The sequence below is a fragment of the Dendropsophus ebraccatus genome, chromosome 12 (assembly GCF_027789765.1).
Source record: "Dendropsophus ebraccatus isolate aDenEbr1 chromosome 12, aDenEbr1.pat, whole genome shotgun sequence".
Classification (NCBI taxonomy): domain Eukaryota; kingdom Metazoa; phylum Chordata; class Amphibia; order Anura; family Hylidae; genus Dendropsophus; species Dendropsophus ebraccatus.
The window spans coordinates 92478989-92493195 of NC_091465.1; the positions used below are offsets into that span (position 1 = coordinate 92478989).

Consider the following 14207-nt stretch of genomic DNA (forward strand, 5'->3'; position numbering starts at 1 on the left):
GGGAACCCCTGAAGCAAGCGGGGAGCAGGTGAGGTATACGCTCCAGCGGCTGGGGGATAACAGGGTGGGCTGCAGACAGTCGCAGTGGGATGTCCATAGAGTGTACAGGGCAGGGGAGGAAATCCACTGCAGATACGCCCAGTGTGTTTGTACCCTAAGGATGAAAAGCAGCTGCAAGAATGGAGTGCCATAGACTTCAATAGAAATCAGTATCACAGTGGATTTCACTGCCATGGACACGTAAAATCCGCTTCGATATGGTACAGGTGAATGGAGTTGGACCGTTATAAGATGGATTGATCAGTACTGTAGGAGAAGTGTAAAATTAACTGTCTGCTGATTATTTTTACACTAAAGAGTGCTGCTTCTTCCATTCATATATACAGCATATCTGTGTGTGTGTGTGTGTATATATATAATATACACATCCATACTTGATTCACTTGTCCCTCACAATACTGTTACCGGCAATAGGGATTAATGCAGCTTAGGTACTGCATTGATCCTATCTCTGTGCTTATTGGGTGAATGAACAGCTAACGCGGGCAGCCACCAGAGACCTCCAGAGGCCTCGGCCTGTCACACTTCATCAGGGACTGGCTGGTCGCTTTGACGCAAACCACTGCACCACTAATGCACAGCGCGCCAGTTCCATTTCAATGCTGCTGTCAGTTTTGGACTGCAACATCTAAATGGTTACAGGGGTTTTGTAGCATAGAGGATGTGCAGAGCCAAATACAGCGCATCTTTCATCCTCTACGCTCCACAGAGGAGCTGGGGTGTCGATAGAGATCCCAGAGGTCCAACCCCTGCAGTCTCATACTTGTCCCCTGGGATGAGATTGTGGGGGTCCGATCTCTGACCGCACCCCCCAAGGATCTCTATATCACATCAACAGCACAGGCTCTTTTATGGCCCCGGCTCAGAGCGTCCATAGAGGGTGAACGAGGCCGCAGGAAAGTTGTGCTGTATTCGGCTCCCCACATCCTCCATGCGCTTTACTTAGGGCCGACATCCCCGCAGCAGCTTTACAGAGCCGGGGAGTTACTCGCTGTATGCCCGCCTAAGGCTCCCTGTGAGTGGGCAGAGCCGCCACGCTCTGACGTGCGATCTGATCTTCTGCTCATCGGGGGGGACGGTGGACGATAGCAGACCACAGCATGGAGGGGGCCGGTCACCAAGAGATCACATGGCAGGGACTCATTTTGCCGCCTGCCGTGTTATCTGGAGTATGCTGTATGGCGCCAGGGCCGGCCTTTGGGGTGTGCGAGCTGTGCGGTTGCACAGGGCGCATCACTCCTGGCCAGCAGGGGGCGCTCTGGCAGTCAGCTGCACACTTAACTGGTCTGGCAGACAGACGTTCTGTCTATCTGGCAGAGCGCCCCCCTAGCTGGCCGCCTGCCCTCCTTACATAGTAGTTGGTTTGGGCGCTCCAGAAGATAGACGGGCTAGGGACCTGCCAAAGTAATGTTCCGGGTTGATCCCGGTAAGCTCCGCCCCCGGCGCCCACCACATGTGGGAGGCTGACTTTTTTCTTGCCACATTGCAGCCTGCAGGGTGCTCAGGTCCCATCAGTTTGGTGACCTGTGACCTCTGCCCAGCCATGTGCGTCCTCCCTCCTCCTCCTCAGCAATGCTGCAGCCTCCAGGGTCCTGGGCCCCTGCTGTAAGTCTGATGCTTCTCTCTCCTCTGTCTCTCTACCTCTTTTCCTTCTATCTTTCTATCTCTATCTATATATCAGCTGAAACAGTACATAACTACTGCCCCCAGCATACCCAACAGCTAAACAGTGCATAACTACTGCCCCCAGCATACCCCAACAGCTAAACAGTGCATAACTACTGCCCCCAGCATACCCCAACAGCTAAACAGTGCATAACTACTGCCCCCAGCATACCCCAACAGCTAAACAGTGTATAACTACTGCCCCCAGCATACCCCAACAGCTAAACAGTGCACAACTACTGCCCCAGCATACCCCAACAGCTAAACAGTGCATAACTACTGCCCCCAGCATACCCCAACAGCTAAACAGTGCATAACTACTGCCCCCAGCATACCCCAACAGCTAAACAGTGCATAACTACTACCCCCAGCATACCCCAACAGCTAAACAGTACATAACTACTACCCCCAGCATACCCAACAGCTAAACAGTGCATAACTACTGCCCCCAGCATACCCCAACAGCTAAACAGTGCATAACTACTGCCCCCAGCATATCCCAACAGCTAAACAGTGCATAACTACTGCCCCCAGCATACCCAACAGCTAAACAGTACATAACTACTGCCCCCAGCATACCCAACAGCTAAACAGTGCATAACTACTGCCCCCAGCATACCCAACAGCTAAACAGTGTATAACTACTGCCCCCAGCATACCCCAACAGCTAAACAGTGCATAACTACTACCCCCAGCATACCCCAACAGCTAAACAGTGCATAACTACTGCCCCCAGCATACCCCAACAGCTAAACAGTGCATAACTACTGCCCCAGCATACCCCAACAGCTAAACAGTACATAACTACTACCCCCAGCATACCCCAACAGCTAAACAGTGCACAACTACTGCCCCCAGCATACCCCAACAGCTAAACAGTGCATAACTACTGCCCCCAGCATACCCCAACAGCTAAACAGTGTATAACTACTGCCCCCAGCATACCCAACAGCTAAACAGTGCATAACTACTACCCCCAGCATTACCCAACAGCTAAACAGTGCATAACTACTGCCCCCAGCATACCCAACAGCTAAACAGTGCATAACTACTGCCCCCAGCATACCCAACAGCTAAACAGTGCATAACTACTGCCCCCAGCATACCCAACAGCTAAACAGTGCATAACTACTGCCCCCAGCATACCCCAACAGCTAAACAGTGTATAACTACTACCCCCAGCATACCCCAACAGCTAAACAGTGCATAACTACTGCCCCCAGCATACCCCAACAGCTAAACAGTGTATAACTACTGCCCCCAGCATACCCCAACAGCTAAACAGTGCATAACTACTACCCCCAGCATACCCCAACAGCTAAACAGTGCATAACTACTGCCCCCAGCATACCCCAACAGCTAAACAGTGCATAACTACTGCCCCCAGCATACCCCAACAGCTAAACAGTGTATAACTACTGCCTCCAGCATACCCAACAGCTAAACAGTGCATAACTACTGCCCCCAGCATACCCAACAGCTAAACAGTGCATAACTACTGCCCCCAGCATACCCAACAGCTAAACAGTACATAACTACTACCCCCAGCATACCCAACAGCTAAACAGTACATAACTACTGCCCCCAGCATACCCCAACAGCTAAACAGTACATAACTACTACCCCCAGCATACCCAACAGCTAAACAGTGCATAACTACTGCCCCCAGCATACCCAACAGCTAAACAGTACATAACTACTACCCCCAGCATACCCAACAGCTAAACAGTACATAACTACTGCCCCCAGCATACCCAACAGCTAAACAGTACATAACTACTACCCCCAGCATACCCAACAGCTAAACAGTGCATAACTACTGCCCCCAGCATACCCAACAGCTAAACAGTGCATAACTACTGCCCCCAGCATACCCAACAGCTAAACAGTACATAACTACTACCCCCAGCATACCCAACAGCTAAACAGTACATAACTACTGCCCCCAGCATACCCAACAGCTAAACAGTACATAACTACTGCCCCCAGCATACCCAACAGCTAAACAGTGCATAACTACTGCCCCCAGCATACCCCAACAGCTAAACAGTGTATAACTACTGCCTCCAGCATACCCAACAGCTAAACAGTGCATAACTACTGCCCCCAGCATACCCAACAGCTAAACAGTACATAACTACTGCCCCCAGCATACCCAACAGCTAAACAGTACATAACTACTGCCCCCAGCATACCCAACAGCTAAACAGTGCATAACTACTACCCCCAGCATACCCAACAGCTAAACAGTGCATAACTACTGCCCCCAGCATACCCAACAGCTAAACAGTACATAACTACTACCCCCAGCATACCCAACAGCTAAACAGTGCATAACTACTGCCCCCAGCATACCCAACAGCTAAACAGTACATAACTACTGCCCCCAGCATACCCCAACAGCTAAACAGTGCATAACTACTGCCCCCAGCATACCTCAACAGCTAAACAGTGCACAACTACTGCCCCCAGCATACCCCAACAGCTAAACAGTGCATGACTACTATCCCCAGCATACCCCAACAGCTAAACAGTGCATAACTACTACCCCCAGCATACCCTAACAGCTAAACAGTGCATAGCTACTGCCCCCAGCATACCCCAACAGCTAAACAGTGCATAACTACTGCCCCCAGCATACCCCAACAGCTAAACAGTGCATAACTACTGCCCCCAGCATACCCCAACAGCTAAACAGTGCACAACTACTGCCCCCAGCATACCCCAACAGCTAAACAGTGTATAACTACTGCCCCCAGCATACCCCAACAGCTAAACAGTGCATAACTACTGCCCCCAGCATACCCCAACAGCTAAACAGTGCATAACTACTGCCCCCAGCATACCCCAACAGCTAAACAGTGCATAACTACTGCCCCCAGCATACCCCAACAGCTAAACAGTGCATAACTACTGCCCCCAGCATACCCCAACAGCTAAACAGTGCATAACTACTGCCCCCAGCATACCCAACAGCTAAACAGTGCATAACTACTGCCCCCAGCATACCCAACAGCTAAACAGTACATAACTACTGCCCCCAGCATACCCCAACAGCTAAACAGTGCATAACTACTGCCCCCAGCATACCATACAGCTAAACAGTGCATAACTACTGCCCCCAGCATACCCCAACAGCTAAACAGTGCATAACTACTTTCCCAGCATACCCCAACAGCTAAACAGTGCATAACTACTTCCCCAGCATACCCAACAGCTAAACAGTGCATGACTACTGCCCCCAGCATACCCCAACAGCTAAACAGTGCATAACTACTGCCCCCAGCATACCCAACAGCTAAACAGTGCATAACTACTGCCCCCAGCATACCCCAACAGCTAAACAGTGCACAACTACTGCCCCCAGCATACCCCAACAGCTAAACAGTGCATAACTACTGCCCCCAGCATACCCAACAGCTAAAAAGTGCATAACTACTGCCCCCAGCATACCCCAACAGCTAAACAGTGCATAACTACTGCCCCCCAGCATACCCCAACAGCTAAACAGTGCATAACTACTGCCCCCAGCATACCCCAACAGCTAAACAGTGCATAACTACTGCCCCCAGCATACCCCAACAGCTAAACAGTGCACAACTACTGCCCCCAGCATACCCCAACAGCTAAACAGTGCATGACTACTATCCCCAGCATACCCCAACAGCTAAACTGTGCATAACTACTGCCCCCAGCATACCCAACAGCTAAACAGTGCATAACTACTGCCCCCAACAGCTAAACAGTGCATAACTACTACCCCCAGCATACCCTAACAGCTAAACAGTGCATAACTACTGCCCCCAGCATACCCCAACAGCTAAACAGTGCACAACTACTGCCCCCAGCATACCCCAACAGCTAAACAGTGTATAACTACTGCCCCCAGCATACCCCAACAGCTAAACAGTGCATAACTACTGCCCCCAGCATACCCCAACAGCTAAACAGTGCATAACTACTGCCCCCAGCATACCCCAACAGCTAAACAGTGCATAACTACTGCCCCCAGCATACCCCAACAGCTAAACAGTGCATAACTACTGCCCCCAGCATACCCCAACAGCTAAACAGTGCATAACTACTGCCCCCAGCATACCCCAACAGCTAAACAGTACATAACTACTGCCCCCAGCATACCCAACAGCTAAACAGTGCATAACTACTGCCCCAGCATACCCCAACAGCTAAACAGTGTATAACTACTACCCCCAGCATACCCCAACAGCTAAACAGTGCATAACTACTGCCCTCAGCATACCCCAACAGCTAAACAGTGCATAACTACTGCCCCAGCATACCCCAACAGCTAAACAGTGCATAACTACTGCCCCCAGCATACCCCAACAGCTAAACAGTGCATAACTACTGCCCCCAGCATACCCCAACAGCTAAACAGTGCATAACTACTGCCCCCAGCATACCCAACAGCTAAACAGTGCATAACTACTGCCCCCAGCATACCCAACAGCTAAACAGTACATAACTACTGCCCCCAGCATACCCCAACAGCTAAACAGTGCATAACTACTGCCCCCAGCATACCATACAGCTAAACAGTGCATAACTACTGCCCCAGCATACCCAACAGCTAAACAGTGCATGACTACTGCCCCCAGCATACCCCAACAGCTAAACAGTGCATAACTACTGCCCCAGCATACCCAACAGCTAAACAGTGCATAACTACTGCCCCCAGCATACCCCAACAGCTAAACAGTGCACAACTACTGCCCCCAGCATACCCCAACAGCTAAACAGTGCATAACTACTGCCCCCAGCATACCCAACAGCTAAACAGTGCATAACTACTGCCCCCAGCATACCCAACAGCTAAACAGTACACAACTACTGCCCCCAGCATACCCCAACAGCTAAACAGTGCATAACTACTGCCCCCAGCATACCCAACAGCTAAACAGTGCATAACTACTGCCCCCAGCATACCCAACAGCTAAACAGTACATAACTACTGCCCCCAGCATACCCCAACAGCTAAACAGTGCATAACTACTGCCCCCAGCATACCCAACAGCTAAACAGTGTATAACTACTGCCCCCAGCATATCCCAACAGCTAAACAGTGCATAACTACTGCCCCCAGCATACCCCAACAGCTAAACAGTGCATAACTACTGCCCCCAGCATACCCCAACAGCTAAACAGTGTATAACTACTGCCCCCAGCATACCCAACAGCTAAACAGTACATAACTACTGCCCCCAGCATACCCCAACAGCTAAACAGTGCATAACTACTGCTGCCTGCACGGTAAACAGTGTAATTGCCAAATAGGCCAAGTCCAAATTTGCAGTTTTTTAGTGAAGTCACATCCCAGAGAAAAATTCAAAAAGTGATTAAAAGGTCACATATATAACGGGGGGGGGGGGTAGATGATTGGTAGATACATACATAGATGGTACTTCTATCGGGGGTCGGGGGGTTTGGGGGGGCTGGGGTTTAGGGGTGGAGCTTGTTGTAGTAGGATTTAGTATATTGTATCTACATCCTACAGCCTCCTGTCCCGTTTGTGGTTTTATTGTGGGGGGTTGTCTGGAGGGATGGGAGGCTGTGAGATTTAGTCTGTCACCATTAGGGGGTATCAACAGGGGCGGGGGGGCGCCAAAAGAAAGTTTCGCACAGGGCGCCATCTACCCTAAGGCCGGCCCTGTATGGCGCAGCCTAACACAAAGTATTGAATACCAGGGAATCCTCGCATCAAACCATTGTTTTACCCAAAATATCGATAATAGTATCAATATTTCTGTGCACCATGCATCCCTACACCTCGCCAAACACCTCGCCACACCAGACATCCTGCGCTACACTAGATACACCTGGTAATAATAATACAGTAACCAGAGTACACCACACTCACCAGACAGACAGACGGGCAGTATATACCTGGCAGCACCTGGTAATAATAATAATACAGTAACCAGAGTACACCACACTCACCAGACAGACAGACAGACGGGCGGTATATACCTGGCAGCACCTGGTAATAATAAATATATAGGAACCAATGTACACCACACTCACCAGACAGACAGACAGACGGACGGGCGGTGTATACCCGGCAGCACCTGGTAATAATAATAATACAGTAACCAGAGTACACCACACTCACCAGACAGACAGACGGGCGGTGTATACCCGGCAGCACCTGGTAATAATAATAATACAGTAACCAGAGTACACCACACTCACCAGACAGACAGACGGACGGGCGGTGTATACCCGGCAGCACCTGGTAATAATAATACAGTAACCAGAGTACACCACACTCACCAGACAGACAGACGGGCGGTGTATACCCGGCAGCACCTGGTAATAATAATAATACAGTAACCAGAGTACACCACACTCACCATACAGACAGACGGACGGGCGGTATATACCTGGCAGCACCTGGTAATAATAATAATACAGTAACCAGAGTACACCACACTCACCAGACAGACGGACGGGCGGTGTATACCTGGTAGCACCTGGTAATAATAATAATACAGTAACCAGAGTACACCACACTCACCATACAGACAGACGGGCGGTGTATACCCGGCAGCACCTGGTAATAATAATAATAATAATACAGTAACCAGAGTACACCACACTCACCAGACAGACAGATGGGCGGTGTATACCCCGCAGCACCTGGTAATAATAATAATACAGTAACCAGAGTACACCACACTCACCAGACAGACGGACGGGCGGAGTATACCCGGCAGCACCTGGTAATAATAATACAGTAACCAGAGTACACCACACTCACCAGACAGACGGACGGGCGGAGTATACCCGGCAGCACCTGGTAATAATAATAATACAGTAACCAGAGTACACCACACTCACCAGACAGACGGACGGGCGGAGTATACCCGGAAGCACCTGGTAATAATAATAATAATAATACAGTAACCAGAGTACACCACACTCACCAGACAGACGGACGGGCGGTGAATACCCAGCAACACCTGGTAATAATAATAATACAGTAACCAGAGTACACCACACTCACCAGACAGACAGACAGACGGGCGGTGTATACCCGACAGCACCTGGTAATAATAATAATACAGTAACCAGAGTACACCACACTCACCAGACAGACAGACGGACGGGCGGTGTATACCCGGCAGCACCTGGTAATAATAATAATAATACAGTAACCAGAGTACACCACACTCACCATACAGACGGGCGGTGTATACCCGGCAGCACCTGGTAATAATAATAATAATAATAATAATACAGTAACCAGAGTACACCACACTCACCAGACAGACAGACGGGCGGTGTATACCTGGCAGCACCTGGTAATAATAATAATAATACAGTAACCAGAGTACACCACACTCACCAGACAGACAGACGGGCGGTGTATACCCGGCAGCACCTGGTAATAATAATACAGTAACCAGAGTACACCACACTCACCAGACAGACAGACGGGCGGTGTATACCCGGCAGCACCTGGTAATAATAATAATAATAATACAGTAACCAGAGTACACCACACTCACCAGACAGACAGACGGGCGGTGTATACCTGGCAGCACCTGGTAATAATAATAATAATACAGTAACCAGAGTACACCACACTCACCAGACAGACAGACGGGCGGTGTATACCTGGCAGCACCTGGTAATAATAAATATATAGGAACCAATGTACACCACACTCACCAGACAGACAGACAGACAGACGGGTGGTGTATACCTGGCAGCACCTGGTAATAATAATAATACAGTAACCAGAGTACACCACACTCACCAGACAGACAGACAGACGGGCGGTGTATACCTGGCAGCACCTGGTAATAATAATAATACAGTAACCAGAGTACACCACACTCACCAGACAGACGGGCGGTGTATACCTGGCAGCACCTGGTAAAATTAATAATAATACAGTAACCAGAGTACACCACACTCACCATACAGACAGACGGGCGGTGTATACCCGACAGCACCTGGTAATAATAATAATACAGTAACCAGAGTACACCACACTCACCGGACAGACAGACAGATGGGCGGTGTATACCCGGCAGCACCTGGTAATAATAATAATAATACAGTAAACAGAGTACACCACACTCACCAGACAGACAGACGGGCGGTGTATACCCGGCAGCACCTGGTAATAATAATAATACAGTAACCAGAGTACACCACACTCACCAGACAGACGGACGGGCGGTGTATACCTGGCAGCACCTGGTAATAATAATAATAATACAGTAACCAGAGTACACCACACTCACCATACAGACAGACGGGCGGTGTATACCCGGCAGCACCTGGTAATAATAATACAGTAACCAGAGTACACCACACTCACCAGACAGACAGATGGGCGGTGTATACCCGGCAGCACCTGGTAATAATAATAATACAGTAACCAGAGTACACCACACTCACCAGACAGACAGACAGATGGGCGGTGTATACCCGGCAACACCTGGTAATAATAATACAGTAAACAGAGTACACCACACTCACCAGACAGACAGACGGGCGGTGTATACCTGGCAGCACCTGGTAATAATAATAATACAGTAACCAGAGTACACCACACTCACCAGACAGACAGACGGGCGGTGTATACCTGGCAGCACCTGGTAATAATAATAATAATAATACAGTAACCAGAGTACACCACACTCACCAGACAGACAGACGGGCGGTGTATACCTGGCAGCACCTGGTAATAATAATACAGTAACCAGAGTACACCACACTCACCAGACAGACAGACGGGCGGTGTATACCTGGCAGCACCTGGTAATAATAATAATACAGTAACCAGAGTACACCACACTCACCAGACAGACAGACGGGCGGTGTATACCCGGCAGCACCTGGTAATAATAATAATACAGTAACCAGAGTACACCACACTCACCATACAGACAGATGGGCGGTGTATACCTGGCAGCACCTGGTAATAATAATAATAATACAGTAACCAGAGTACACCACACTCACCAGACAGACAGACGGGCGGTGTATACCTGGCAGCACCTGGTAATAATAATAATACAGTAACCAGAGTACACCACACTCACCAGACAGACAGACAGACTGGCGGTGTATACCTGGCAGCACCTGGTAATAATAATAATAATACAGTAACCAGAGTACACCACACTCACCATACAGACAGACGGGCGGTGTATACCTGGCAGCACCTGGTAATAATAATAATAATACAGTAACCAGAGTACACCACACTCACCAGACAGACAGACAGGCGGTGTATACCCGGCAGCACCTGGTAATAATAATAATACAGTAATCACATTCAGCAGATTCTTTATTCTAATTCATGTGTCAGAATTTTTTTTTACTTTAATGTTGAATGAAAACATTTTATTCTGCAGAATTTTATAATTTGTTTAATAAAATTGTAACATTTTAGGTAACGGGCGGGAGCAGCGGCAGGGGAAGGGTCAAGACACCGGAGGAATGGCGCTCATCTCCGTCCTTATTGGTTTTCAGGAGTCGCTGCGAAGACATCACCAGGTAAAACATTACACACTGTATGGCTCTAAGTCAGGATGAAGGGGCAATTATATGTGATGGCTATATGTGAGGGTTATAAGGGGCAATTATACGTGATGACTATATGTGAGGGTTATAAGGGGCAATTATACGTGATGACTATATGTGAGGGTTATAAGGGGCAATTATACGTGATGACTATATGTGAGGGTTATAAGGGGCAATTATACGTGATGACTATATGTGAGGGTTATAAGGGGCAATTATACGTGATGACTATATGTGAGGGTTATAAGGGGCAATTATATGTGATGGCTATATGTGAGGGTTATAAGGGGCAATTATACGTGATGACTATATGTGAGGGTTATAAGGGGCAATTATACGTGATGGTTATAAGGGGCAATCATACGTGATGACTATATGTGAGGGTTATAAGGGGCAATTATACGTGATGACTATATGTGAGGGTTATAAGGGGCAATTATATGTGATGGCTATATGTGAGGGTTATAAGGGGCAATTATACGTGATGACTATATGTGAGGGTTATAAGGGGCAATCATACGTGATGACTATATGTGAGGGTTATAAGGGGCAATTATACGTGATGACTATATGTGAGGGTTATAAGGGGCAATTATATGTGATGGCTATATGTGAGGGTTATAAGGGGCAATTATACGTGATGACTATATGTGAGGGTTATAAGGGGCAATTATACGTGATGACTATATGTGAGGGTTATAAGGGGCAATTATATGTGATGGCTATATGTGAGGGTTATAAGGGGCAATTATACGTGATGACTATATGTGAGGGTTATAAGGGGCAATTATACGTGATGGTTATAAGGGGCAATCATACGTGATGACTATATGTGAGGGTTATAAGGGGCAATTATACGTGATGACTATATGTGAGGGTTATAAGGGGCAATTATACGTGATGACTATATGTGAGGGTTATAAGGGGCAATTATACGTGATGGTTATAAGGGGCAATTATACGTGATGACTATATGTGTGGGTTATAAGGGGCAATTATACGTGATGGCTATATGTTTATAAGTAGGTGAGAGCCCTCTAATGGATTATAAGGCTGCATTCCCACGTTCCGTGATCCTGACGGATCACGGACGTGGAATGCATGTACCGGAGACCCCCTGACTGTATTCATAAGCGCCGCGCTGTAGTAACAGCACCACGCGGCTGATCCATTACAGTGCGGCGCTTATGAATACAGTCTCCCCCGCTCCCAGCATCTAATTACAGAGGCTGTCCGGGCGCAGGGGGACTCCGGTACATGCATTCTATGTGGGAATGCAGCCTAAGGGGCAATCATTAGTGATGGTTATAAGTAGGTAAAAGTCACATAATGGTTATTGTCTGATAATTGTGAATATAACCGATGATTTCAATGTGATAATTCTAAGGAGATGGATACAATCTGATCTTGGTTCTTACCATTTGACAAAGTCTTGTGCTCTCCATGAGATTATGAACTCAGAGAAGCTGTGAAGTGATGTCCTTCTCAGAGTCTGAAGATCATCAGATTTCTCTCTGTTAAAGTTGCCACAAGCTCCACAGAAGGACCCCAAGAACTTCTGGTGGACACTGAGGCTCAGGTCTCCCAGGGCGCTCATGGAGAACTCCAGCTCCTCTCCACTGGTTAGCAGAACACCTCCGTCCGTGGACTCTACCTTCACAACTCCAGACGTGAATGGAAGTTCCTTTGCCCGGCCATTCAGCTGTAGTATCAATTTACAAGGCTCAGTATTAGTGAGAGAATTAATAATAGTTGAAAGATTGGAGTCCCTTACCTAGAAATATTCCTGAAGGCACAAAGGACAAGTACACCCTGCACTCAATGATATATAACCTTTGACATGAGGCCGAAGGTGTTGTGAGGGGCTTTAGGAATGCAATTGTCAAGGGTTTAGCTCCAACACCTTTAGACTAAACTGTTCTGTCCAGTGTGGAGGGTATAAATCATATGGGGGAAGCTGTGTTATTTGGGGGGGGGGGGACAGGGCAGAGGCAAACCTTTCTTCTCCCTACACCATATAGTGGTTGGGGATTTCTAGACCCTACCTGTCCTGTGTATTTTGGATTAGATCTGAATGAGGATAACTATAGATGCTATAGATCCCCCTCTGTTATATGTCCTTACACTCCAAATAAGACTCCTACTCTTATTAACCTGGAGATGTGAATGGCCAAAATCATTCATAAAAATGTATAGGTGAAGATCATCTTACCCAGGCCCGTCCATCAGGACGTAGAGCAACCGAGAATTCTGGGAAATAGAGATGGACTGCAGAAATGGCAAATTTATCACCTGCCGCACAACTCTGAGCAATCACAACAATTCGGAACCAACTTTCAGACTCTTGGCACACAGAGACAAGGTCAAAGGTGTTGTCAGGGTCAACAGAGCCAGAAAGATGGTCAAATGAGACCAAGTTGCCATTAGCACTCAGGGTGCAAGTGCCACGTCTGTCAAAGCAGCCTTGTTTTCCTTCCTGAAGACCACAGTACTCAGCATCCGAGCAGTTAAAGTGAGTGCACTCAACCGAGCCACCATTCTGACATGTGCATTGCTGGAGGCAGTCCGAGGCCACAAGAGAATCTCCAAGCTATAGAGGAAAAGAGGAAAATCAGCAAATACATAGATACATAAATACATACATATAGAGAGATTCAAAATGGCCAACTACAATGCGCACCCCCAATTTGACACTCCATTATTTGTAGTTAGACAGTGGCACATGATACTTTCCCTTTGTTGATTGGACAGTATATAAATGCATTTTTATATAGAACTATAAAATACCCCATAATGGAGGACATCAACAGAGGCACCAACTTAAAGCCTCCACTGCTCCCACTTACACTATAGTATCTTCCATTGTGAAAGCATCCACAGTTTTCCATTGACACGCAACGACCTGCGTCAAAAAGATATCC

The 14207-nt window shown here is 47.8% G+C and overlaps 1 protein-coding gene across 1 annotated transcript; it reads right to left on the reverse strand.

Annotated features, from left to right (window-relative positions):
• Positions 1-11090: 11090 nt before the first annotated feature.
• Positions 11091-14205, reverse strand: LOC138769813 (alpha-tectorin-like). The gene is made up of 4 exons (XM_069948501.1): positions 14133-14205; positions 13499-13876; positions 12705-12988; positions 11091-11241 (listed from the first exon to the last, which is right to left on the reverse strand). The coding sequence occupies exons 1-4, from the start codon at positions 14172-14174 to the stop codon at positions 11232-11234; spliced, it is 714 nt and encodes a 237-aa protein (XP_069804602.1). The 5' UTR covers positions 14175-14205; the 3' UTR covers positions 11091-11231.
• Positions 14206-14207: the final 2 nt, after the last annotated feature.

Excerpts from the sequence above, each read along its gene's own strand:
- LOC138769813 (XM_069948501.1), bottom strand. The coding sequence starts at position 14,174 with ATGGAAAACTGTGGATGCTTTCACAATGGAAGATACTATAGT. Across the intron at positions 13,877-14,132 it reads ACAATGGAAGATACTATAGT|CTTGGAGATTCTCTTGTGGC; the intron begins GTAAGTGGGAGC and ends TTTCCTCTATAG. Across the intron at positions 12,989-13,498 it reads GTCCTGATGGACGGGCCTGG|CTGAATGGCCGGGCAAAGGA; the intron begins GTAAGATGATCT and ends TTGATACTACAG.